This window comes from Macaca mulatta, chromosome 8 (assembly GCF_049350105.2).
Source record: "Macaca mulatta isolate MMU2019108-1 chromosome 8, T2T-MMU8v2.0, whole genome shotgun sequence".
NCBI classification, from domain to species: domain Eukaryota; kingdom Metazoa; phylum Chordata; class Mammalia; order Primates; family Cercopithecidae; genus Macaca; species Macaca mulatta.
In genome coordinates, this window is record NC_133413.1 from 108,438,426 (window position 1) to 108,466,419 (window position 27,994).

Genomic DNA, 27,994 nt, shown 5'->3' on the forward strand with positions numbered 1-27,994 from the left:
TCTCTTAATAAATATCAAAGTCATGAACGACAAAGCAAGACAGGAGGAACCACTTCAGATTAAAGCAAACTAAAGAGAGACACAACTAAATGCAACGTGCAGTCCTGGATTGGACATTTGGCAACAATGAAACATGGAGGGTGGATTAAACCGTACTGTACCAAAGTTAAACTTTCTTGTGGTAATTGTAGTTATGTAAGAAAATAAGACTGTCATCGTACATCTAGTCCACCAATCAATAGCCCCTAGTCCCAAGGCTGCCTCCCGTCCCTGGCTATTTAGTGATGAGTCAGATGATACCTCCCAGCGCTTCGCCCTCGCCCCCTGACATCCTCTCTATCCCTGCTTTAGGGTTTTTCCTCTCTGACTGTGCCATACCCTCCACCGTCTCCCCTCCTGCCTCCTGGGATCCACTTGTCCCTGCCCTCCTCTGCGTCCTGGCCCTCCCGCTCTCTTCCGCTCTGCCCTCCCTGGCTCCTTCCACCTCCTGCCAGCTACCTTTCTCCTCCAGGTGTGCACCCCTACGCCTAGCTCCGCTGCGCGCTTGCGCTCTACGCCCAAGGGAGCCGGGCTGCAGAGCTGGAGAAACTTCCGCGGCTACAGGTGCGGTTGCCTTCGGATCCCGGCTCCGGGCTGACACCCGCGCGGGGCTGAGACAGGTGTCTGCGCTCCCCGAGATGGGCTGCTCCAGCAGCGCTCTCAACAAGGCCGGCGACAGCAGCAGGTTCCCTAGCGGTGAGCAAGGGACTGGCGCCGCCGGCGTCCGGGCTGGGGACTCGGGTGGGCTAACTCCCCGGGAGGTCCAAAGGGTGTGCCCCGTGCCCACCCCGGCTGGCAGGAGCCAGGCCTTGCCCCGGAGGATGCCAGCAGAACCCGGGACAGAGCGCGATTTCCTCCCGAATCTGGAGCGGCGCTGCTGTGACCGCGGGTGCGGTGGCCCTGGTGCGCTCCGCAGCGCTCGCTGCCTGAGGCCGGGCGCTGGACTCACCCTGTCCGCTGATGGGATCTCGGGGAATTGGTGTTGAAGCTCTAAGGCGGTTAGCCTCGGCATTGCCTTAAACACAGGAGAAATGTCCTATCAAGGCCTTCTCCCAAGGCTGGGGGTCGTGACTGACGCCTGCAATCTCAGCACTTTGGGAGGCTGAGGCGGGGCGATCGCTTGAGACCAGAAGTTCGAGAACAACTTGGGTAACAAAGCGAGATCTTCCACTCCCCCATCTCTACTAAAACAACAACAAAAACCACTTTTCCCCATTTACGCCTCCCATTAGCGTTTCAGCATCAAAGATGGCAAAAGATGCGGAGAATCCAGAGGAGCATTCACTCCATCAAATGGGTTCCTGCACTCTGAATAGGTCAGACACACTTTCCCCTATCTTTGACTTAAGTATCCATTGAGAAGTATGTGTGATCAAAAGTGGTCATCACTGACTCTTGCTGAAGAAACTCAACAAGGACGTTTTGTACATGTACTATATAATACCCCAGTGCTTGGCTAGATGCTGGAGATACAAGTGGAGATTGTTTGTGGAGATTGAGGGTGGAGGAGACCGACAAGAAACACGTGAAACAATTGGCTAAGATCGTTTCTGACAGTGATAAGTACTGTGAAAAGCATACACGCAGATACATGAATTAGAGAATGGGTTTTACAGCCGACTCACTTTTCCTAGATTTTGAAAGTCTAACATTTTGGACAATGTTATGGAGGTTAAGCAAACTCAGTCAAGCTAGTTTACAGTCTTCTGCAAGGCGAACTTTAGCAGGGATTTTGTACTGGAGTGAATTCCTTTTCACAGATCTTCTCTTAGCACCTTGTGTTATTGCAGTAACAGAAAAGTCTTCCTCTCTGATGTTGTTGGTAGAGCGCACCAGATGGTCATGAATGCTTTTCAAAGCTCAGCCACTGTGTCCTAGTCAGGAAATACGTTGTGTTTCTATTATTTTTGTGGTGTGTGGTAGTTTATTTCTAGTTTCCATAGATAACAGAAAGCAATGACAAGTCAGGAAGTAAACAAAAAATTAAAAACATTATAAAAGTGATTCCAAACCCCTTTTCACAGACAACAATGTGAAAAGATGGAAAAATTCATTTATAATGCACATTGCTCACTAACTTTTCTCCTAAAGAGCCCAGAGCTTCCATACCCCCAACGAGATGCCAGAGCAAGCTGTTTCTCCAATGTTTCATGTTTTATGTTATGAAATTAAGTAGAGTTTCGCATTCTGTCTCTGATAAATTTTTGTGGGTTTCAATATGAAAAGCCGAGGGAAAATGGATGCTTCAGGAAGATACATTTTATTATTCTGACTTCTCTTAACCCCTGCTGTGCTTCAGTTATCCTAGGAGGAGCATCCTGGTTTCACAAGCAGAGTACTGACTCACCATTACATAGTTCTAAACTGATTAAAACATGTATTTCAGGGAATGTAACTCTCGGGGCAAAAGTATTCAGTAGGTGTAATGCAGTTTTTAATCCTTTCAGAAAATAATGAATAACTTTATCTTAAAAAATATTTTATCATCAGTATTGATAACTATTCCACTTGAGTTATACTCTTCCATTTTTTATTCTAGAACTCATTGCTGTTCTGAGTTTTCACAGATGTTGTTATGGAAGAGGTGTTAAAACGCCTGACAACCAGTTCTAGCCTTTAGAAAATTAACCTAATATGCTGCATAAATTGCTCAACACACACGTTGAATCAATCAACAGGTCTATTTGCTTCTGACCCTCGATCAAACAATACTCTCTTGTAATTAGATACTATTCTGTGTTCGTCAACATTTCAACTTCATGATCTTAGGCCCAATAAATAATTCATTCCTGTTTCTGCAGCTTTAAACTTCTTTAAATCCTAGGTACAACCCCAAGCTTGAGTGTACATACTTTTAGACAAAAACAGTCCAAGTTTATTACGTGTCTGGTACATGCATTTATTCACTGTACTCTCAGTGCCTAACAATGTTCAGCATATAATAGGTCTTCAGTAATGATTTGTTGAATGAATTACTTCATTTAATCCTTATAACAATGTTATGACTAAATATTATGGTTGTCCTGTTTTTACAGATAAGAGTAAATAATTTATCTAAGGTCACAGGGCTCCTAAGAATCAGAGCTGGTGCTTTGAACTCATATGCTTTGCTGGGCACAGAGGCTCATGCCTATAATTCCAGTGGCTCTGGAGGCTGATGGGAGAGGATTGCTTGAGGCCAGGAGTTCAAGACCAGCCTGGGAAACATAGTAAGACCCTGTATCTAAATTTTTTTTTTTTTAATTGACACGTGTATTTCAGGGAATGTAACTCTTGGTGGTACAGACTGGAAGTCCCAGCTACTCAGGAGGCTGAGGTGAGAGGATTGCTTAAGCCCAGGAGTTCAAGGCTGCAGTGAACTATGATTGGGCCACTGCACTTCAGTCTGGGCAACAGAGTGAGACTCAATTAAAAAAAAAAAAAATGAACCTATATGTTTAAACCAGCTTCTGCTAATGAGATGTAAATCTGTTTTTGCCTCGGATCACTCTGGATCCCCATTAGGTGTGTGGTCATCCACTATAAAAACAGTGAAATCAATACAATAAACACATTATACTATATATCTTTTTTTTTTTTTTTTCTTAGACGGCGTTTTTTAGATGGAGCCTCTGCCTCCCAGGTTCAAGCAATTCTACTGCCTCAGCCTCCCAAGTAGCTGGGATTACAGGCATGCGCCACCACACCCGGCTAATTTTGTATTTTTAGTAGAGATGGGGTTTCTCCATGTTGGTGGAACTCTCGCCCTCAGGTGATCCACTCGTCTCAGCCTTCCAAAGTACTGGGATTAAAGGCGTGAGCCACTCTGCCCAGCCTATACTATATATATTACTTAGGGATAGAATAATCCCTTATTATGATTCTAAATATTAGTCTAATCCCTAAATAAGATACATAGTATAATGTGTTATACAAATATTATATATTTATTTTACTTTTTATTAAAAAAATTGAGACAGGGTCTTGCTATGTTGCCCAGGCTGGTCTTGAACTTCTGAGCTCAAGTGATCCTCCCACCTTGGCCTCCCAAAGTGCTGGAATTACAGGTATGAGCCACTGTGCCCAGCCTTTGTTATAAATTTAAAGCAGACAGCAGCTACTAGTAGACAGACATTAGGTTGCACAGGAATAATCTATTCTACTGATTATGTGGGGATATTTGCCCTGACTCAGTAGACACTGAATCTCACAGAGCTTCTTCCTATTGCCTCCCAAGATGACTGACCAGATAGGTGTGTGTGTTGGGGAGAACAGAATTGGAGACTCTGATTGTAAACAATTATCCAGTGCTCCTCAAAGCGTAGAACAGTGCCTAATATGTGGTAGTCACACATCGATTTTTATGACGTGCCCTGAAATGTGTGAGGAAAGAGATTTTCTTTCCAAAGGATAATCAGACAGATTAAGTTTGGAATTTCTTGTGTTTGTGGAAGCAAGTTTTAAATATTAGGACAATTGCTGTTCTTTTGAGTGTCCTGAGGATCCGATGCAATCTGAACACAAAGGTTTTATTGACTCCACAGACTTTAATGTGCCCTAAGGTGTCTAGACGTTCACATCCAAACCCTCCTCCCAGTGTTCCTAGCCCTCTGCTAACATGGATAATCACTGCTCAATTCTTTCCTAATATAGATGCGATCTGTTTTGGCAGACTTCTTTCCAAGGTGTTACAGCCCAAGCACCAAACATGGACAAAGTCAATAGGTGGTAATTATTGACAAGTTCATTGCTAGGTTAATGTGTACATTTCCACTGACAGCTATAATCATTTGTTTGTTCTAACCTGAACTTTCACTAGCTGCTTGCTGTCCATGCTGCCTAGGCAATCAGATGAAGCTTGAATTTCACACAGTTATGTGAGTTGTTCTTTGTACTGCGGTCATACCTTCAGTTTTCACCCAATATTTCACACTGTGACATCTAGTTAGGTCATCTGGTCCTAACTGCACGAAAGTTTTCCTTTTGAATTGAAGAAGAAACTTCATTAACATTAAACTTAATTTGTACAGGCTTTTCTTGCATATAGAAATTATATAAATTTTGGCCGGGCGCGGTGGCTCAAGCCTGTAATCCCAGCACTTTGGGAGGCCGAGGCGGGCGGATCACAAGGTCAGGAGATCGAGACCACAGTGAAACCCCGTCTCGGCCGGGCGCGGTGGCTCAAGCCTGTAATCCCAGCACTTTGGGAGGCCGAGACGGGCGGATCACGAGGTCAGGAGATCGAGACCATCCTGGCTAATCCGGTGAAACCCCGTCTCTACTAAAAAATACAAAAAACTAGCTGGGCGAGGTGGCGGGCGCCTGTAGTCCCAGCTACTTGGGAGGCTGAGGCAGGAGAATGGCGTAAACCCGGGAGGCGGAGCTTGCAGTGAGCTGAGATCCGGCCACTGTACTCCAGCTCGGGTGACAGAGCGAGACTCTGTCTCAAAAAAAAAAAAAAAAAAAAAAAAAAAAAAAAAAAAGAAACCCCGTCTCTACTAAAAATACAAAAAAAATTAGCCGGGCGCGGTGGCGGGCGCCTGTAGTCCCAGCTACTCAGGAGGCTGAGGCAGGAGAATGGCGTGAACCCAGGAGGCGGAGCTTGCAGTGAGCCGAGATCGCGCCACTGCACTCCAGCCTGGGCAACAGCGTGAGACTCCGTCTCAAAAAAAAAAAAAAAAGAAATTATATAAATTTTTTTTCTTTCAAATGTGTGCCTTTGTGTCATTTCTGGAGCCTGGCACATAAATAGCATTTGGTATGTCTTTGTGGTAGGCCTGGTGATTGCATACAGCTAATTGAAATGGAATAAAAAAACTACATACATGGTTCAAAAATGTGAAAATATTTGGAAAAGTCAGGCCTGAAAAGTACACCTTCCACCCCATCCTCATCATCTATTTAGTTCGAATCATACACATGAATAAACACTTATTATTTTAGGGGTTTTTTGGATATATTCTTTCAAAGTTTCTTTATGCATTACAAATATTATTTCCTTCTCTCATCTTTATTTATAAATGTAGTGTACTATACCCACTGTTCCTCACTTTGTTTTTTTCACCTAAAATATGGAGATTTTTCCATGTTGATATATAGAGAACTTCTTTCTCCTTGTTTATACCTGCATAATAATTTCTTCCTTGATTTATTTAACCAGTCCCCTATTGAGGGACATTTGATTTGTTTACAGTCGTTTCCTGTTGCAGACAAGACTGCCATGAATTCCTTTGTGCCTACATCATTTTGAATGTGTGCAAGTATATCTGTAGGACAGTTTCCCAGGAGTGGCATTACTAGGTCAAAATACGCACTGATAATTTTGATAGATAACTGCCTAAATGTGTTCTGTAAGAATTGAAGCAGTTTACACTGTCATCAACAATAAGGTAAATCTCTTTCTAAAATGGAAAACTTTCAGACATTTGGGTAATCGCATCGAAACATAGATGTGAGAGAGAAGTCAGGAGACAAGGTAGGGAGCATGCACTTGGTTTCAGGCGCTTTAGTTTGTGATCTCATTTAATCCTCACAATAGCCTTAAAACACAAACATTAGTTGCAGCAAATACAGCTAGAAAACGGAAGCTTGGTGCAGATAAGTCACTTGCCCTGGTCTCAGAGCTAGTAAGTCTAGTTAGCCTACTTACTAGATGGATAGATGGACCTGGGGCACATGGCTAACTTGTGTGACTCCAAAGCCCCTGTTCTTTTCACAACTTCCAGTTCCATCTGGGATCTGGTCCTAGTTCTGCAAGAAACCTGTAGTGTGGCCTTACACATAGAACACATGCAATCAGCTGAATGTGAATGCTTGAGTCTGTAATCCCAGCTACTTGGGAGGCTGAGGCAGGAGAATCAGGAGGTCAAGCACCACTGTACTCCAGCCTGGGCAACAGACTGAGACTTCTCTCTAAAGAAAAGAAAAAAGAGGCCGGGCGCGGTGGCTCAAGCCTGTAATCCCAGCACTTTGGGAGGCCGAGACAGGCGGATCACGAGGTTAGGAGACCGAGACCATCCTGGCTAACACCGTGAAACCCCATCTCTACTAAAAAATACAAAAAACTAGCTGGGCGAGGTGGCGAGCGCCTGTAGTCCCAGCTACTCGGGAGGCTGAGGCAAGAGAATGGCTCAAACCCGGGAGGCAGAGCTTGCAGTGAGCTGAGATCCGGCCACTGCACTCCAGCCTGGGTGACAAAGCGAGACTCCGTCTCAACAAAAAAAAAAAAAAAAAAAAAAGAAAGAAAAGAAAAGAAAAAAGAGAACGGGCACAGTGGCTCACACCTGTAATCCCAGCACTTTGGGAGGCCAAGGTGGGCAGATCACCTGAGGTTGGGAGTTCGAGACCAGCCTGACCAACATGGAGAAACCCCATCTCTACTAAAAATATAAAAAATTAGCCAGACGTGGTGGCTAATTTTTTACAGGTATGCGCATGCCTGTAATCCCAGCTACTCAGGAGACTGAGGCAGGAGAATCACTTTAACCTGGGAGGTGGAGGTTACAGTGAGCCGAGATCATGCCATTGCACTCCAGCTTGGGCAACAAGAGCAAAACTCCGTCTCAAAAAAAACAAAAAAGAAAGAAAGAAAGAAAAAAAAAGAAAAGAAAAGAAGAGAGGCAACCAATAACTGTTGAGTAGTTGGATGGGTAAATTGATGATTGACAGAGACAGGGATTCAGGGAGGTAAGAGTATTACTCAGAAAAGTAGAGGAGGAATCAGAACCTAATGAATACCAGAAACTGAAAGGTAATATTGGCCAAGATGGGCTTGGGAAGAGAGTGTTGGGTTATGAAGAGGGCCTCCTAGCTATGCAGGAAAAGGTTAACACTGTAGAACAACGCTTGATTGACTACCATTAAATCATGCTTCTGGACTGAACGCAGTGGCTAACGCCTGTAATCCCAGCACTTTGGGAGGCCGAGGCGGGTAGATCACCTGAGGTCAAGAGTTTGAGACCAGCCTGGCCAACATGGTGAAACCCCGTTTCTACTAAAAATAAAAAAAATTTCCTGGACGTAGTGGCAGCTGGTGGTAGCTAGGACCTCTAATCCTAGCTACTTGGGAAGCTGAGGCAGGCGAATCTCTTGAACCTGGGAGGCGGAGGTTGCAGTGGGCAGGGATCACGCCATTGCACTCCAGCTTGGGTGACAAGAGCAAAACTCTGTCTCCAAAAAAAAAAAAAAAAAAAAATCATGCTTCTGTAAGGTGGCCCCACATCCAGCTCATGTGTACAGTTTCACTTCTATGTTAACGTTTTAACAATATCAAGTTGAAAGAAACCCTGAATACCTGTGTGGGTTAATGAAAGGCTCACCAAAGCTGATAAAAACCTGATGAGGCTTCTAATCCTAGAGTGTGTAAGTGTGAGTAGTACTAGGTAGTTTTTTTTTCTTTTTTAGAGACAGGGTCTTGCTCTGTTGCCCAGGCTGGAGAGCAATGGTGGAATCAAAGCTCACTGCGGCTTGGACTCCTGGGCCCAAATTATCCTTCCACCTCAGCTTCCTAAAGCACTGGGATTACAGGCATGAGCCACTGTGCCCCACTGTAATTTTTTTTTTTTTTTTTTTTTTTTAAGCAAAATGCCAGACTATAGCTCTCCAGGTGTGTTTATGTCTTGAAAGTACTGTAATGACCTCAGAAGCTTCTTCACCCATCTCAGGGCTATTGCTGTTGTTCATAGTCCTTGAACCACTTCTTGGGAATTGCCTTTGGGCTCTCAAGTTCATTCATTGTATATAATCAAGGGTGTCTGAGCTTTGTCCTTTAAGGATGAAGATTGAAAAAACAATAATCCACATTGTTTTTATTTTATTTTTTAAGTTTTATTTATTATTTTTTTGGTAGAAACTGGTTCTCACTATGCTGCCCAGGCTGGTGTCAAACTCCCGGCTTCAAGCAACCCTAATACCTCAGTCAGCCTCCCAAAGTGCTGGGATTACAGGCATGAACCACCATGCCCAGCCCCACATGGTTGTTAGCAGCTAAAACCCCCTAGGAATTAAACCTTATGAAGGCGGGTGAAATAAGACAGGCAATGCAGGTGTGCATGATTTAGCACTACCTAAGTTGTTATATCAGAGTTTCCCAGCCTGTGAGAATAGATTATAGCCATGCCAGCATTTCTCCTAGCCTTTAGGGCAGCCAGGTGGGATCTTGACAGACTGAGCCATCTGGAAGCAGCTTCCTCCATTTGTTGCAGTGTAATGCACAAATATCATATTCTATGTATGTCATGACATTGAAAAGATCAGGAAGTGTTGGTGGCTCAGTGCAGTGGCTCATGCCTGTGATCACAGCACTTTGGGAGGCCGAGGCAGGAGGATCATCTGAGGTCAGGAGTTGGAGACCAGCTTGCCCAACATGGTGAAACCCCATCTCTACTAAAAACACAAAATAAATTAGCTGGGCATGGTGGCATGTACCTGTTGTCCCAGCTACTCAGGAGGCTGAGGCAGGAGAATCACTTGAACCCGGGAGGTAGAGGTTTCAGTGAACCGAGATTGTGCCACTGCCCTGCAGCCTGGGTGAGACTCCATTTCAAAAAAAAATAAATAAAATAAAAATTAAAATAAAAAAGAAAGTGTTGGGATGTGCATTCCAGCTCGTCTGTCATTTTCACTAGTAGTTTCTTTTGCTTAGAGATAACTTCTGCCTTCAGCCACCCCAGCAAGGACTTCTGTTGAAATGTTCTCCCTAAAGCGTTCTCTTTGCTTATTTCTTTTCCTCACTGTTAATGATAATGATAATGAACATTCTCTCTCTCTCTCTTTTTTTTTTTTTCTGTAAGGTGATTTTTTTTGTGTGTGCCTGTTTCTGCATCTTCCCATTTTCTCAAGACTCTGATATAAACCACACAGTTTCTTTTTTGCTAATTTCCTTTACTTAGTACTTAGTCTACAGGTATAGGACCTGTAGACTAGATGTTATGCGAGGTTCTGTTTACCTGTACACCTTGCATTAATGTGTGGGTATGAATTTCAACATTTCATTTCAACTGAAAGACAGTATAGAGTGCTGATTAAGAATGTGGGCCTGGAGTTAGACTGGGTTCAAATCCTCATCCAGGATCAGTTATTAGTTGTGTGACTTTGAGCCAGGTACTGACCCTCTCCATGCTTCTTCATCTATAAAATAGGATCAACAATAGCACTTAATAGAGCTGAGGAATAAATGAGTTAATACATATAATGCACTGAGAATATAATCTGGGCCAGGAACAGTGACTCATACCTGTAATCCCAGCACTTTGGGAGACTGAGACAGGAATCTTGCTCTGTAGGCCAGGAGTTCGAGACCAGCCTAACCAACATAGTGAGACCCTCATTTTTTTTTTTTTTTTTTTTTGAGGCAGAGTCTTACTCTGTTGCCCAGGCTGGAGTGCAGTGCTGTGATCTTGGCTTACTGCAACCTCCTTCTCCCGGGTTCAAGAAATTCTCCTGCGTCAGCATCCAGAGTAGCAGGGATTACAGACATGTGCCACCATTCCCGGCTAATTTTTGTATATTTAGTAGAGATGGGTTTCACCATGTTGGCCAGGCTGGCCTCAAACTGCTGACCTCAGGTGATCCAACCACCTCAGCCTCCCAAAGTGTTGGGATTACAGGTGTAAGCCACCGCACACAGCATTTTTTGTTTGTTTAAGATCAAGTTCTAGATCTCTGAGTTTGTTGATTTCCTTCCTTTTTAAATTTTTTTTTTTTTTTTTGGAGACAGGGTCTCACTCTGTCACTCTGTCACCCAGGCTGGAATGCAGTGGTGCGATCACAACTCACTGCAGCCTCAACCTCCCACCTCAGCCTCTCACCTCTACCTCAGCCCAGCAGCTGGGACTATAGGCATGCACCACCACACCTGGCTAATTTTTTGTGTGTTTTTTGGAGAGTTGACATTTTGCCATGTTGCCCAACCTGGTCCCTAACTCCTGGGCTCAAGTGATCCTCCTGCCTCAGCCTCCCAAAGTGGTGGGATTATAGGTGTGAGCCACCTCACCTGGCCTTGCTCACTTTTTTAAAAAGTAAATTTATTTAAAGAAAAATGGTGACAAAATATTAAGTCAATAATAGCACAAATGGTAAAGAAATATTCAAAAATCATAAAAGTGGTATGTGAATGGCCACAGTTTATGAGACAGTTTTTCTAAGGCTACCAGGTCTTCTTATTTAGCTAGATTACTTGCTCTTGTATTTGTGCTGCTATAATTTTTTAATTTTTTTATGTTAATTTACTTTTTTTTTAAGACAGGGTTTCACTCTGTCACCCAGGCTGAGTGTGGCCTCAACCTCCTGGATTCAAGTGATCCTCCTGCCTCTGCCTCCTGAGTAACTGGGACTACAGATGTGTACCACCATACCCAGCTAATTTTTTATTTTTCGTAGACAAGGTCTCACTATGTTACCCAGGCTGGTCTCAAACTGCTGGTCTCAAGTGATACTCCTGCCTCAGCCTCCCTGCTATAATTTTTAAAAATAAATTTTATTTTAGAATAGTTGTAGATTTACAGAAAAATTATGAAGTTAGACAGAGAGTTCTCACATATTGCACACTCACTTTCCTCTTTTTTAACATCTTATATTAGTAGGATATGTTTGTCACAATTAATGAACCAAATTTGTTACGTGATTACTAACTAAAGTCCATGCTTTAGTCAGACGTTCTTAGTTTTTCTCTAATGACCTGTTTCACTTCCAGCGTCCCATCCAGAATCCCACATTGCAGGTAGTCATCATGCCTCCTTTGGCTCCTCGTGGCTAAGCGTTTCTCAGATTGTCCTGGTTTTTTTTTTTTTTTTTTTTTTTTTTTGAGACAGAGTCTTGCTTTGTCGCCCAGGCTGGAGTGCAATGGCTGGATCTCAGCTCACTGCAAGCTCCGCCTCCCGGGTTTACGCCATTCTCCTGTGTCAGCCTCTTGAGTAGCTGGGACTACAGGCGCCCACCACCACGCCCGGCTAGTTTTTTGTATTTTTTAGTAGAGATGTGGTTTCACCGTGTTAGCCAGGATGGTCTCGATCTCCTGACCTCGTGATCTGCCCGTCTCGGCCTCCCAAAGTGCTGGGATTACAGGCTTGAGCCACCGCGCCCGGCCTGTCCTTGTTTTTGATGACTCTGACAGTTTTGAGGAGCGCTGGTTAGGTATTTTGTGGAAGGTTCCTCAACTGGAATTTGTCTGGTATTTTTCTCAAGATGACACTGGAGTTACGGGTTTTTGTGTGAGTCACCATGCCTAGCCTATTCTTGTTTCTCTATATTTAAATTTCAACATTAAGTTTGTCTTCCAACTTCATCACATTTACTTTGTGATGATCAAAACGAATTCTAGATATGTAAATTCAGGTGCTTTTATTAAAAAAGAAAAGTGGTCTGACTGATTTTTATTTGCCCTCAAAGAATTTTTTGGTTGATAATTTTATATGTCAGTTACATGGAATATAACCTAAGTTCGCCTTTCTTCAAATGAGTGTCCTGTTGGCATCTACCAGCTGATGGAATGCACACTTGGGGATTAGCATTTGTACCATGGCACACAAGACAGTGTTTGTACACGCTTTGATGTGGGAAAAGGGCAAAAAGATCTAGAATAATGCTGCTCTACAAATGTTGACTGGATGGATGGATGAAGGATAGAATGGAATTGAGGCAAAAGCAAAGTAAGAAAATGAGAAGGAAGATGAGTGGACCACTCCTCTGGAGTTGACTCATGCTACATCTTGGTTCCAAAACGTCAAAAGCTCAAGAACCTAGAAATGGTGACAGCAAGGAAAAATACCAGGACCCCCTTCCTTACAAAGTTGCTCAAAAACCCAGCAGACAGGCCAGTGAAGTCTTTAGGGATGTCTGATATGGCATGGTCTTAGGAAATAACGACAAGATTTTGTTTTTGTTGGGTAGGAACTTTTCACTTCTGATTAGGGTTGAACTGAGTTGAAAAGCTTCCACCATAATGTGAATTTCAGGTATGTTAGCTCTAGTTCTAATCCCTTCTGTAATGTTGCCTAGTATTTAGTTTCTTTGTGTGCCTATCACAACGGTGCTTACAACAAGGGTTCTGTTAGTTCAGCTGTCACACTGAATTTATGCATAGATCAATTTACAACAGAATCAAGGGAGATAATGAGCACCAAAGGATTAGGCTCAGGGCAGTGCATGATTTGATGAAATGTGGAGTTCAGAAAACAGACACATCTTTAAACAAATTCAGATGTGAAAACAATGCATCTGTCTACAATATTTATTATGTAATAACATAGATTAGGCATAGAATGTCTCCTGTTTGTGGACAAAAATATATCTCATTGCTTTTCAAGTTAGCCTGCTAGAAGAAATGATGTAGTACCTTTTTCTACCTTGAGGAGGTATGGTGAGGATTCACAAACTCATATGGACAGAGTATATGGAAATACTTGGGTAAGAGGTAATATATAGCCACCAAGTTGTGCTTAATGAAGGGAGTAGCTATTTGAATTTCCCTGAAGACAGTAAACCCTAGGATACCAGGAACCACATTTTCCTCTTTTTTTTTTTTTCTTTTTTTGAGACAGGGTCTCTGTCTGTTGCCCAGGCTGGAATGCAGTGGTGCAATCATGGCTCACTACATCCTTGACCTCTGGGGCTTAAGCAATTCTCCCACCTCAGCCTCTACAGGGACTGAGGTGTAGCAGGGACTACAGGTGTAGCAGGGACTACAGGTGCATGCCACCTTGCCCAGCTAATCCAAATCTTGCTACCTGCTAGAACCCCTGTGGCCACCCAGATCTTGCCTGTAGTATGCATTTGATGAAAATGTGATGAATGAGTGAAATCAAAGCCAGCAAACAGAATGAAACATTTATTTATACACAAATTATGAATGGCCTTTATTAACCCCAATCAAGTTTAGTTAAATCATTGCTAATGTTACGAGTACTTTTATTTATTTATTTATTTATTTATTTGAGATGAAGTTTTGCTCTTGTTGCCCAGGTTGGAGTGCAGTGGCACCATCTTGGCTCACTGCAACCTCTGCCTCCCGGGTTCAAGTGATTCTCCTGCCTCAGCCTCCTGAGTAGCTGGGATTACAAGCATCCACCACCAGCCCAGCTAATTTTTTGTATTTTTAGTAGAAAAGGGGTTTCACCATGTTGACCAGTCTGGTCTCGAACTCCTGACCTCAGGTTATCTACTTGCCTCAGACTCCCAAAGTGCTGGGATTACAGGGTGAGCCACCGTGCCCAGCCTACTTTTCTATTATTTATCAATGATCATGTTTTAAACTGTACCATGATAACAATACAACTTTGTAGGTCAACACTGACAACTTCACAGGGTTTAGGAGACTGTGTAAGCCCTTTAATGTTGCAAGTTAGCTTTTCTGTTGCTAATTTAGCTATAGTGTATTGACAGGTCACTCCTGGTACTCAAGGGACCTTTGTACAATTAGAAAGAGGCCTTCCCCACCAACAACACATGCACCCTTCAGGTGCACCCAGGCTGGAGTTCTGCCTCATGCAGTGAGAAGCTTGTACAGCTGTGCGCTGCGTCCTTGTTTAGTGGCTACCTTTTCATGTCAGATACCATGCTGGGCAAATTACACACATTATCCACTCTGTCAGTTCCCCTAACAAGCCTGAAAGGCAAACAATATCCACATTTTACAGATAAGGAAACTGAGATCCAGAGAGGTTAGGAACTAACTTGTCCAGATTGCACAGTTAAGTAAATAAATGGCCAAGTCAGGATTCACACCCAGTGTTAGAACAGTCTGAATGCTCTGCTTTGGTTAGAGGGGAGGGAGGGAGATCAAACACTAAAAAATGTACTTCCTTCAGCAGCTCAAGGGTAAGAATAAGGTGAGGGTTATGTAATCTGGAGCCAGAAAGGAAGTTTTAATGGTAATTGTAGACTTTATTGTGTTCTCTGAGAGATGGTTCAAAACAACTATTTGTTTTCCAGTCTTTTCATTTATTTCCTCTATCTTTCTTCTTCTTCTCCTTCTCATTCTTCTTCTCATTCTTCTTCTTCTTCCTCCTCCTCATCCTCCCCCTCCTTTTCCTCCTCCTCTTCTTCTCCCACCTCTTCTTCTCCCTCCTCTCCTTCTTCCTCCTCTCCGTCTTCTCCATCTTCTTCGTCTTTGTCTTTGTCTTGCTGTGTTGCCCAGGCTGGAGTGCACTGGCATGATCTCTGCTCACTGCAACCTCTGCCTCTGAGGTTTAGGCAATTCTCCGGCCTCAGCCTTCCAAGTAGCTGAGATTACAGGTGCTCGCCACCATGGCCAGCTAATTTTTTGTATTTTTTTTTTTTTTTTTAAGAGATGGGGTTTCACCGTGTTGGCCAGGCTGGTCTCGAACTCCTGGCCTCAAGTGATTTGCCCGCCTCGGCCTCCCAAAGTGCTGGGATTAGAGGCGTGAGCCACCGTGCCCAGCCTAATCTTTCTTCTTTCACACAAATGTACCAATATTAGAATGAATGAAATCACCTTACTTTTCTGTTTGTGCATCATAATTTCTCTCTCTCTCTTCTTTTGAAACAGGTCTCCCAGGTTGGAGTGCAGTGGCGCAATCATGGCTCACTGTGACCTGAACCTCCTGGGCTCAAGCTATCCTCCCATCTTGGCCTCCCAAGTAGCTGTGACTACAGGCCTGCACCACCACATCCGGCTAATTTTTACATTTTTTTGTAGGGACAGGGTTTCGCCATGTTGTCCAGGCTGGTCTCGAATTTCTGGGTTCAAGTGATCCACCTGCCTTGGCCTCCCACAGTGCTGGGATTACAAGTGTGAGCCACCACACCCAGACACTGTGCATCTAATTTCACCCTTGTTTGGGCCACTATGGGAGGTATAACAATAGTGATGCTAAGATTGACAAGATTAGTGGGTGCTAGTCTCTGTACTAGTTCTGAGTATTATCTCATATAATCCTCATGTCAGTTCCCTTGTTCAGTAATAACACTATTCCCACTTTATAGGTGATGAAACTGAGGCAGAGAGAGGCTTAATAAGGCTAGTAAGTGCAGGAACCGGAGTTAAAATCCACTACACTGGCCGGTGCCATGACTCACGCCTGTAATCCCAACACTTTGGGAGGCCCAGACAGGTGGATCACCTGAGGTCAGGAGTTCGAGACCAGCCTGGCCAACATGGAGAAACCCCATCTCTACTAAAAATACAAAATTAGCCAGGCTGGTGGCTCATGCCTGTAGTCCCAGCTACTCGGGAGGCTATGGCAGGAGAATCGCTTGTGCCCGGGAGGCGGAGGTTGCAGTGAGCCGAGATCGCACCATTGCACTCCAGCCTGGGCAACAAGAGCAAAACTCCATCTCAAAAAAAAAAAAAAAAAAAGAATGAAAACGGACCGACCTGGGCAACATAGAGAGACCCTGTCTCTAAAAAATTTAACACTTAGCCTGGCGTGGTAGCACATGTCTGTAGTCCCAGCTACTTAGGAGGCTAAGGTGACAGGATCACTTGGGCCTGGGAGGTTGAGGCTGCAGTAAGCTATGGTCATGCCATTGCACTCCAGCCTGGGTGACAGAGTGAGACCCTGTCTCAACAACAACAATAAAAGAATGAAAGTGAATGAATATTGTGATCATGGGTATGAATATTCTAGCTATGGCAAAAATCGACAGATCACTTGGACACTTAGGACACCATTTGTGGAGAAATCAATTTTCTCAAACTTTCGCAAAGCTTTTTGTTGGGAGAGAAAACTTAGACTGATAACATAATATGTTTTTCAAAATGTAAAATTGTGTGGCTGTGTTTTGGGTGTGCCAGCACATTTTTTCCCACACAATTTTTGCTGTAGGAGAATGATGCCTTTAGAATGTACTCACTATTGGCACAGGTGGATGAAAATGGTTTGTCTCATTTAACTGACAGTACTAATCACTGTAATAACTATTTTACCAGAAAATATAATTTGGCAGACATCCGTGATTAGTACATTAACACATTTCCTGTTTTTTTCCCTAAGGCAATTATCACCAGACCATCCTTTATGTGATATCTAAATGCATTGTATTCTCAGGATGAATTTCTTTTCAGACCTGAAAAATAATCTTGATTAAGTCGCCCTACTTGCAATTAATTTGAAGGCTTCATTCATGATGAGGCAGAAGGGGGAGGTGAAAAATAGCCCTCTCCTCAATTCTAATTGAGCCCTAAGTCTCATAAGGTTTTTCTTGAGTTCTGCTTCTCTACTTCCAGCTGTAATCCCTCTCTGCAGGAGGATTCACACCTAGTCCCCGAAGCAGGGTGGAGATGCAGATATTCTCACACACACACACACACACACACACACACACACACACCCCGCTACCCTCCTCATTTCCCTCCTCACAGGAACCTCTCTGTAAAAACTGCCCCTTTCTCAAAACAGGAGACATATTTGTTAATAAGATAGAGAGCTCAGCTCCAGGCTGTTACATATGTTTCCAGCTAAGATTTATATGTCCAATAGCCTCCTGGATTTGCCACCAGGATGTACAATCTACAACCATCTCCAAGATGCCATGCTCCAGCCTGAGCAATTCATGTCTCTCTCACTGGCCCAAATCCATCTATCCCTCTCCCCTTCCCCAGAACACATATTTTTAGAGGCAGGGTCTCTCTTCCTTGCCCAGGCTGAGTGCAGTGGCACGATCACAGCTCACTGCAGCTTTGAACTCCTGGGCCCAAGTGATCCCCTCCATCAGCCTTCTAAGTAACTAGTACTACAGTTGCACACCACCATGCCCAGTTAATTTAAAAATTTTTTTGTAGCGATCAGGTCTTGCTATATTGCTTAGGCTGGTCTTGAACTCCTAGCCTCAAGTGATCCTCCTGCCTTAGCCTCCCAAAGTTCTGGGATTACAGGCATGCTGTGCCTGGTCTATCCTATATTTTCTATCTCCAGCATCAGAGCTATGAACCAGTGTTTCTCTAGACCCTCCCTCTCTCTCTTTTCAGCCCCTGAACTGTCATTATATCCAGTCATTTTTACTTCTCATTTCTGAGTCCTATTTGCCCTGTGTCACTGGACACATTGACTTCTGTGTTGCCTGCCTCTAATTCATTCTACAGAGGGAGGTTTTTTTTTTTTTTTTGAGATGAAGTCTCACTCTTGTCCCCCATGCTGGAGTGCAATAGTGCTATCTCGGCTCACTGCAACCTCTGCCTCCTGGGTTCAAGTGATTCTCCTGCCTCAGCCTCCCAAGTAGCTGGGATTACAGGTGCATTCAACCATGCCCGGCTAATTTTTGTAATTTTAGTAGAGACAGGGTTTCACCATATTGGCCAGGCTGGTCTCGAACTCCTGACCTCAGGTGATCCACCCACCTCGGCCTCCCAAAACGCTGGGATTACAGGCGTGAGCCACTGCACCCAGCTGGGAGGTTTTTAAAATCCAGATTGGATTGATTCAATTCTTTTTTTTAGTTATCTTTATTTTTATATTTTTTAAATGACCAGTTTTTGGAGGTATAATTGACATACAGTAAACTATACACATTTATAGTGTACATTGTAGTAAACTCTGGTATATCTGTATACCATAGAAGCATCAGCACAATCAAGATTGTGCCCCTTTGAAATCTCCCTCCTGTCTACCCAATCCCAGTCTCCAGAGAGCCATGGTTCTGCTTTCTATCACTGTAGATAAGTTGGTATTTTCTAGAGTTTATATAAATGGAATCATATGCTATGTAATCTTTTTGTCTTCTTTTACTCAGCATAATTATTTTGAAAATCATCCATGTTGTTGTACTTATCAATTGTTCATTTCTTTTTTTATTACTGGGTCATATTCCCTGGTGTGAACGTTCCACAGATTTTTTGGCCCATTCACCTGTTGATAGACATTTGGATTGTTTCCGGGTTTGGGCACTCACAAATAAAGATGCTATGAACATTTGTGTATAAGTGTATGGACATGTGGTTTCTTTTCTCTTGGGAAAATACCTATAAGTTAAATGGCTGAGCAATATGGTGCATGTATATTTATTTAACTTTTTTAAAAAGTCCTGCTAGAAATTCTTGTTCTTCGTGCTTCAAGGATAAAATCTAAACTCTTCAGCACCACCTGCAGGGCCCTCCCTGACCTGGCTTCTGCGCTAGCCTCCAGCCACACTATCCTTTCCTGAGTCCTCCAGTCTTCCCCGTGTGTTCTCCTGGAACTCGTAGAAACTTTCTCAGCACACTCAACTCATGTGTGACCTCTTGCCACTCTGAGTACACAGGGGTCACACAGCGTTTATCGCATGGGATTGTTTTTGTTAGATTACTGCTTCTGATGGCTTCACCTGTGGTACTAGAGCCTGTAGTTTTCATCTTTGCACGTAAACTGCTTTTGTACATCCCGTGTTTTGATTTGGAAAGTTTTCTTTTTTATGTTATAAATAATCTTTAAAGCATCTTCGGAGGTGTTGGTGAAGGTGGTAGATTGAAGATATGGATCTCATTTTGTGCTTTCCTGAAAACCACTAATATGACAGTAAAGAGATTTAAAAAATAGTTTAAACCCACAGAAATGGGAAGAACAGGAAAAAAAAAGACAATAATAGAACAATACTGGAGTTTAGGAAGCAGACAGACATGTGATAACTCTTTTAACATGCCAAGGAAAGCTCAATTTGATTAGCAGTAGAGAAAACTGAGAACAACCCTGGATACCACAGGCTGCTTAAAATGCTCCGGAGCTGGTGGCTTGGTATCTCAGTAAGTCCTTCATCTTCATGAAGATTAAATTGATAGGCTGTTTGATATGAATACATGTGTTCAAAAGAGAGAAAAATGGCAGTGAGTTGAATAAATGATAATACCCGAACTCCTAGGAAATGAAAAAGCATAACAATTATTAACTCGGGGAAAAATAAAAAATTGTAATAACTTAATATATGGCTCAGTTCTTCACAGAAGACACAGTCATTATACAGACATATAATTGGATATTGGTATGATCCAAATTACAACATTACTATTTTAAATAATTAATATACAGTCACGAACTGAAAGGAAATGTGGGCCGGGCGCGGTGGCTCACGCCTGTAATCCCAACACTTTGGGAGGCCGAGATGGGCGGATCACGAGGTCGGGAGATCAAGACCCTCCTGGCTAACATGGTGAAACCCCGTCTCTACTAAAAATACAAATAAATTAGCTGGGCGTGGTGGCGGCGCCTGTAGTCCTAGCTACTCTGGAGGCTGAGGGAGGCTGAGGCAGGAGAATGGCGTGAACCCGGGAGGCGGAGCTTGCAGTGAGCCCAGATCGCGCCACTGCACTCCAGCCTGGGTGACAGAGTGAGACTCTGTTGTGACTAAGCGAATTATAGAGACACGCCACACTTTGAGACAAATTAAAGAGTCCTTTTATTTGCCGGCGTCCGAGAGGCAGCTAACGCTCAAAATTCTTTTTTTTTTTTTTTTTTTTTTTTTTTTTGAGACGGAGTCTCGCTCTGTCGCCCAGGCTGGAGTTCAGTGGCCGGATCTCAGCTCACTGCAAGCTCCGCCTCCCGGGTTCACGCCATTCTCCTGCCTCAGCCTCCCGAGTAGCTGCGACTACAGGCGCCCGCCACCTCGCCCGGCTAGTTTTTTTGTATTTTTAGTAGAGACGGGGTTTCACCATGTTAGCCAGGATGGTCTCCATCTCCTGACCTTGTGATCCGCCCATCTCGGCCTCCCAAAGTGCTGGGATTACAGGCTTGAGCCACCGCGCCCGGCCTAACGCTCAAAATTCTCTGGGCGCCAAGGAAGGGGCTAGTTTTGTTTTTATACCGTGGTCTAAATAGGGGAGGGAGGGTTTTAGCTGAAGCAATTTTTACAGAAGCAGAACTGGCAAAAAGTTAAAAAATCAATTGGTTACAAATGCAGTTACAAAAAAAACTAAACAGTTCCAGGTGCAGGGGCTTAAACTATCACAGAGATAAATGCAGAGGTTTGGGTGCCATCCACCGAGTGCGTCCCCTGGAGCTGCTGGTGCAGCTTGCCTCAATATCTTATCAGTAGGTGCATTCCTGGACGTGCTTTGAGTCAGTTTTACACTAGGTGTGCCTTAAGGGAGGGAGGTGAAAAGGAGCTGCAAGTGAAGAAACTAAAAATGGAGTCTGACTGGCTCTCTCTCTGCTAGGAGAGAGTCACTCGGGTAAAACAAGGTAGGGTATCACCACTCCCTCTCAAAAAAAAAAAAAGAAAAGAAAAAGAAAATGTGAATGTGTAACAGGAGAGAGTGGCTGGTGGTGGAGGAGAATAGGAAAAGAGCTAAGTTTTTATCTTCCAGAGTAAAAGTTAATTGAGCAGGGCGTGGTGGCTTACGCCTATAATCCCAGCACTTTGGGAGGTCAAGGCAGGTGGATCACTTGAGCCCAGGAGTTTGAGATCAGCCTGGGCAACTCGAACCGCGTGAGACCACATCGCTATTTAAAAAAAAAAAAAAAAAAAAAAAAAAAAAAAAGTTAATTGAAAGGCCCAAACTGAAAAATCCTGAAGCACAATTCATTTAGCAACATAGAAAAAAATATTCCTCCAAAACAGCTAAAAGAATTAGCTTCTGGCCGGGCGCGGTGGCTCAAGCCTGTAATCCCAGCACTTTGGGAGGCCGAGACGGGCGGATCACGAGGTCAGGAGATCGAGACCATCCTGGCTAACACGGTGAAACCCCGTCTCTACTAAAAAAATACAAAAAACTAGCCGGGCGAGGTGGCGGGCACCTGTAGTCCCAGCTACTCGGGAGGCTGAGGAAGGAGAATGGCGTGAACCCGGGAGGCGGAGCTTGCAGTGAGTTGAGATCCGGCCACTGCACTCCAGCCTGGGCAACAGAGCAAGACTCCGTCTCAAAAAAAAAAAAAAAAAAAAAAAAAAGAAAAAAGAATTAGCTTCTATAAGCGAATTGTTGCTTCTATAAGCAAATATTTCTTTTTTAGAAGGGGAAATGGGAGAGGAGACCTGAGTATTACTTGTCTTTAGCTTACACTAGATAAGCAGATAACTCTAAACTGCATGTACATATGACAGGTGGATGGTAACTTAGTGGGAAAAAAGAAAAGAAGAAAAACAATCTTTGGGGAAAAAAAGAAGAGGAAAAAGATCCCCTAGAGACCCGCTTTCACTTTTGACTTATTTTCTTCCAGTTTCCTCCCTGCTCATTTGTGATTTGTTTTCCCTTTTGCCCTCCCTCCCCTGCCTGCCTTTCTTTCAACATTGCTGTAATCATACTTTATATGAAATTGATAGCTAACTTGTTGAGCACTTAATTGCACAGTAGACTTTGGGTTAATAAGTACTTTATATGCATTACTTTATTTGACCAACCCAATCATGAGTGATTTCTCAACTTATTGTATCATAATTATTTTCTTATTTTAGCATCTGGTCTTCATAATCATCTTTTTCATGGTATAATAATATCCCATGGTATGGAATATTTATCCATTCTCTAACTTATTAGACTTTTAAGTTGTTTTCTAGCTTTTGCTGCTATAAAGAACACTGTGGGGTGGGTGTGGTGGCTCATGCCTATAAATCCTAGGACTTTGGGAGGCTGCAGCAGGAGAATCACTTGAGCCCAGGAGTTCAAGACCAGCCTGGGCAACATAGCGAGATCCTGTCTCTTTAAACAGAAAAGTAAAACAAAAATAAAAACATGGAAGAATATTGGGATTTTATATACATACACATATATATTCTCTCCCAAAGCATCTACATAGGTTTATGCTTTTAGAATAAATTTTCAAGAAGTAAAACAACGACAACAAAAATTTCCAGAAGTAAAACTGCTGGGTCAAAGAGTATCAACATTTTGCCAGTCTTAAACATATTGCCTATATTTAACTATCCAGCGCACTTTTGCATCCTTTAAACTATCATGCCTCATGCAACTCTGAGATCAATATGAAGGAGAGAAGAGAGATTCACCGCTGTTTTAGAGACAAGATCACTGGGAGCTAAGTTTCCAAGCTCATACAGTTGGAACAACGGTCAGAAGTAAAATGCATGTTTCCCTACTTTCTGTTGATTTCTTTTCCCACTGTGCCCCCCAAATGACATGAAACTCAGGCTGAACTGTCTCTGCTACTTCCCTTCCCAGACATCTTAGCCTTTTCCTATTAGGGCTTCTCTACCACAGTCCCTTTTCCATTTGCTGGGGGCTTTTCTGTGTTAGAAGGAAAGTAAGAGCTCTCTAGTGGCCCAAGGACCTCACATCATGAAACCTTCTAAGTTTGGGAATCTTCTATTGCCCTCCCCTCTGCAAAAAATGGAAAAAAAATTTCAAAAAAAAAAAAAAAAACAACAAAGGAAACCTTCTAAGTCTCAAGACGAGAAAGTGTGAGACAAGGAAAAGAACAGAGAAACAACGTGGAGTAAGCTCAGTTAGAATCTGGGACAGGAGCCGTGAAAAGATGCACAAGGAGCAAACAGGAGAAAACTGTGGTTTTGGAGGACTTCAGAGCTTAAGATGAAATGTTTGAGCTGAAGACAATAAAGGGATTTGACTTGGAGAGTGTTAGGGTCATGGTATGGCCTTTCTGTACTCAGATATACTTGGAACTGTCTTGAACTGTTAAATCTACTTTGTGATGTCAATTCACTTTTCAAGATAAAACTAAACAATAATTTGTGTTTTCTCTTTTCTTTTTATTTTTCAAATGAATAACCAAAAGTAACTTCAAATGAGCATTTTTCAACCGCAGAAGAAAGTGGGTCCTGCTTTGCCCAACCAAAGCCACATACACTGGGGAGAGAATCTACTGTTGTTGGCAATGTACAAAGGGAAAGCCATCCTCCCTTACAAAAGCTGAAGGTTTCAGCAGAGCCTACAGCAAATGGTGTTAAACCCCTCCAAGAACAGTCCCTGGCCAAGGACGTAGCCCCTGGAAGGGATGCTGCAGACGAATCAGGGTCCACAGAAAAGACTCAGCCTGGAGAGGGACTGAAGGAATCTGGGCCACCTCAGCCAGGTGGCAAAGAGGATGCCCCAGCAGCAGAAGGAAAGAAGAAAGATGCAGGAGCAGGGACAGAAGCTGAGCCTCTAAAAGGAAATGTGGAAGCTGAGCCTTTAGGACCAGAAGCCAAGGGTCAGCCTTTGGGGACAGCAGGAGAGAAGGACACCCTCAGAGCAGTGGAGGCCACTGAGAATCCACAAACTGCTGCAGAGATGAAGCCTCTAGGAGCAACTGAGAATGTTCTGCCTCTGCAAATAGCTGGAGAGCTACAACCTCAGGGCACAATGGGAAAGGATGAGCAGGCCCCGCTTCTAGAAACAATTTCCAAAGAGAACGAATCTCCAGAAATATTGGAAGGAAGTCAATTTGTGGAAACAGCTGAAGAGCAGCAACTTCAGGCAACACTGGGAAAAGAGGAGCAGCCCCAGCTTCTAGAAACAATTCCCAAAGAGAATGTAACACCAGAAGTATTGGACAGAAGTCAGCTTGTGGAAAAGCCTGTTATGAATGATCCACTCCATAAAACTCCTGAAGGTCCAGGAAACATGGAGCAGATTCAATCTGAAGGAATAGTTGGAAGCATGGAACATCCAGCACGAAATGTAGATACAGGAGCATATGTGGAAATGGTCAGGAACATCCATACTAATGAAGAAGATCAACACATTGAAGGTAAAAGTTATGCTGGCAAACCTTCTGGATGTTTAGATGTGTTCCATAGGAGACCAGCTCTGGGGGGTGGGGTGGGGTGACTGACACACAGTCCCTGAAGTCACTTTCAGGTGGTTGAAGTTCGTTTGAGCAAACCAAAAAGGCTTCTATGCCTGGGAAAGAGGCATTCTATTAATGCTCAGTTTATCAGCAAAACTTTTCCGAAACATCATCTCTGTCCAAAATTTTAACCTAGTGTTTAAATAGTATCTAACTTTGAAGGCAACATGTGAAACTTTCTGAATTTTTCCAAGTTGATGCTTCATCAGGCCCCATGTATGAAATAAGGGTCCAAAGTAAAGGTGAATAGATGATTACTGGAGGAATTCACTTTCCAATGAAATGATATATACATAATGGATCTTAGAATGTTATTTTCATCTTTGTGAAGCTTATCTTAGAAAATGACTGTCAGGACAGGGTGCAGTGGCTCACATCTGTAATCCCAGCACTTCAGGAGGCAGAGAGGGGAGGATAGCTTGAGCCCAGCAGTTCATGACCTGCCTGGACAACATAGTGAGACCTCGTTCTCCAAAAATAAAAATAAAAAAAGAAAATGACTGTCAGTCTGCTCTTGTTCTGTAGTTTTAAAATCTGTATTAGAAGACCAGAGAAAATGTACTATGTCTTAGCATATAGTGTTTTAAAATTTTAAATGTATTTTACCAGCATAAAACAAATGATGTTTACAGTGTTCTTTATTGGTATTATAATTTAAAAAAATATTTTCTTCTGGGGTATGATTTACATTTTGGTAAATTTTGGCTTCACAGTTCAGTATAATTAAGTGAAGCATTCATTATAATCATCCATCTGTTTTTTTTTTAATTCTTTCATTTTATTTATTTATTTATTTATTTATTTATTTATTTATTGAGATGGAGTCTCGCTCTGTTGCCCAGGCTGGAGTGCCATGGCACAATCTCGGCTCACTGCAACCTCCGCCTTCTGGGTTCAAGCGATTCTCCTGCCTCAGCCTCCCGAGTAGCTGGGACTACAGGTGCACACCACCATACCCAGCTACTTTTTGTATTTTTAGTAGAGACAAGGTTTCACCATATTGGCCAGGCTGGTCTCCAACTCCTGACCTCATGATCCGCCACCTCGGTCTCCCAAACTGCTGGGATTACAGGCATGAGCCACTGTGTCTGGCCAATTCTTTCATTTATTAACTGAACATATGCTAGGTGCTGAGATGCAGACTGAGGAAGAGTTAGTCTCTGTCCTCAAGGGACTCACTGTCTAGTGTGGGAAGGCAGGATGTGTGTGCATCACCATAGTCTGTTGTGGGAATTGCTTTCCTAAGAATGTGTAAGAAGTGCTCTGGGAACAACTTGGGAGAGGCAAATAAAAGCAGATAGTTTTTACATCAGGATTGGCAAACTCAAAAGTCTTTAGGCCTAGGATACTGAAAATGAGTGAGGTGAAGGACACACGTCATATCGTGGGAGCCCAGGGGACCTTGGCAAACAGGAGAGCACAGCCTTTTCAAAAGAGGAAGCTCTGCACAGCTCCAGCCATGGAACTAGAGCCAATGTTGCCAAAGCCAACTTCTTGGGGAAACAGGGTTGTATGTGCAATGTCCAGACTTGTTAGAGTTGGCTGTCTGTAAATGTTTAACGATTGTATTTAAACACATAATGGCCAAGCCAGACAGGTCTGGGGGCACCCCTGGACCACCCTTTGATTTACTTACAAATTAGTCTTGCTTGCTTTCTCTTTTCTCCCTTCCCTTCTCTTCCCTTCCCTTCCCTTCCCTTCCCTCCCCTTCCCTCCCCTCCCTTCCCCTCCCCTCCCCTCCCCTCCCCTCCCCTCCCCTTCCCTTCCCTTCCCTTCCTTTCCTTTGCTTTCATTTTTCTTTCTTCAGAGACAAGATCTTCAAGCTGGAGTGCAGTGATGCAATCATAGCTCACTATAATCTCCAACTCCTGGACTCAAGGGATCCTCTTGCCCCACCTCCCAAGTAGCTATAGAACTACAGGAATGTGCCACCATGCCTGGCTAATTTTTTTTTTCTTTTAAAAAATTATTATTATTATTATTGAGACAGAGTCTTGCTCTGTTACCCAGGCTGGAGTGCAGTAGTATTCTTAGCTCATTGTAACTTCTGCCTCCCAGGCTCAATACATTCTCCCTCCTCAGCCTCCTGAGTAGCTGGGTGTCACCGTCCCTGGCTAATTTTTGTATTTTTTGTAAAGACAAGGTTTTACCATGTTGGCCAGGCTGGTCTCAGACTTCTAGGCTCAAGCTATCTGCCTGCCTCAGGTTTCCAAAGTGCTGGAATTACAGGCGTGAACCACCACGCCCAGCTGCCCAGCTAATTTTTGAAAAACATTTTGTAAAGACAGGAGGTCTTGTTGCCCAGGCTGGTCTTGAACTCCTGGCCTCAAGTGATCCTCTTGCCTCAGCTTCCCAAAGCATTGGGATTACAGGTGTGAACCATCACACCTGGCCATGAACTTTCTATTGTAATATGTTCTACTGCCATTTCTTTGGTAATTTTGCATCCTGATTTTATAGAGAGAATTTATTTCATAAGAGTATGCCAAGACTCGAGATGTTAATTGACTCGACATCAGCCATTCAGAGGCTCTGAGAGAATCGAGACGATTACTTTTCTTTTCCTTTTTTTTTTTTTTTTTTTTGACAGAGTCTTCTGTCTCCCAGACTGGAGTGCAGTGGTGTGATCTCAGCTCACGGCCCAGCTAATTTTTGTATTTTTAGTAGAGACGCGGTTTCATTACTTTGGGCTAGGCTCCTGAACTCCTGACCTCAGGCAATCCACCTTCCTCGGCCTCCCAAGGTGTCGGATTACAGGTGTGACCCCCTGCGCCCAGCCGAGATGATTACTTTTCTTGATACCTCCAGATAAACTTACTGTTCAGACCTAAAGATCAAGAACTGCCCCCCATTGGAGACAAACTGTGGGATAATTTATGTTAACTCTAAATAAGTGTCTCTTAGTATCTCCTTTGGTTACTTTTCCAGGTGAGACAGGGGAAAAGGTGGAAACAGAGATGGAGAATGAGAAAGTGAGGGAAGGGGCTGAAACCAAAGAAGAAGAAACAGGAGAAGTGGTGAACCTTTCAACAGCCAAATAGATAGAAGAGTGAACCCACACAGCGCGTTATCACAGAGAAGACAAAAATGGTAGTGAAGCTTGTGGTTATGTATCTTATCTTTCTACATTTACATGTTTTCTGTAAGGAGTGCGGTTATAGAGAGACTGTTGGAACCATAAGAAGGATGTTTCCATGTTCTTGATTATATTGTTCTACAAAACTGCTAAGCCATGAACAGTTTTCTTAGCTACTTAGAATGGTTATACATTTAAAATGATAAAAACCAAAGCCAATAAAAATTATGTGATTATT

The 27,994-nt window shown here is 43.3% G+C and overlaps 1 protein-coding gene across 2 annotated transcripts; it reads left to right on the forward strand.

The window, feature by feature from the left end:
• The first annotated feature begins 289 nt into the window (after positions 1 to 289).
• ERICH5 (glutamate rich 5) lies at positions 290 to 27,994 on the forward strand. 2 transcript variants are annotated; one of them, XM_015145765.3, is made up of 3 exons: positions 290 to 735; positions 23,628 to 24,581; positions 27,609 to 27,994. In XM_015145765.3, exons 1-3 carry the CDS (start codon positions 294 to 296, stop codon positions 27,719 to 27,721), a joined length of 1,509 nt encoding a protein of 502 aa, XP_015001251.3. In that variant the 5' UTR covers positions 290 to 293; the 3' UTR covers positions 27,722 to 27,994. The 2 variants fall into 2 exon arrangements, with proteins under 2 accessions (XP_015001251.3, XP_015001252.2); XM_015145766.3 differs by lacking the exon at positions 23,628 to 24,581 and having other exon boundaries at positions 360 to 735.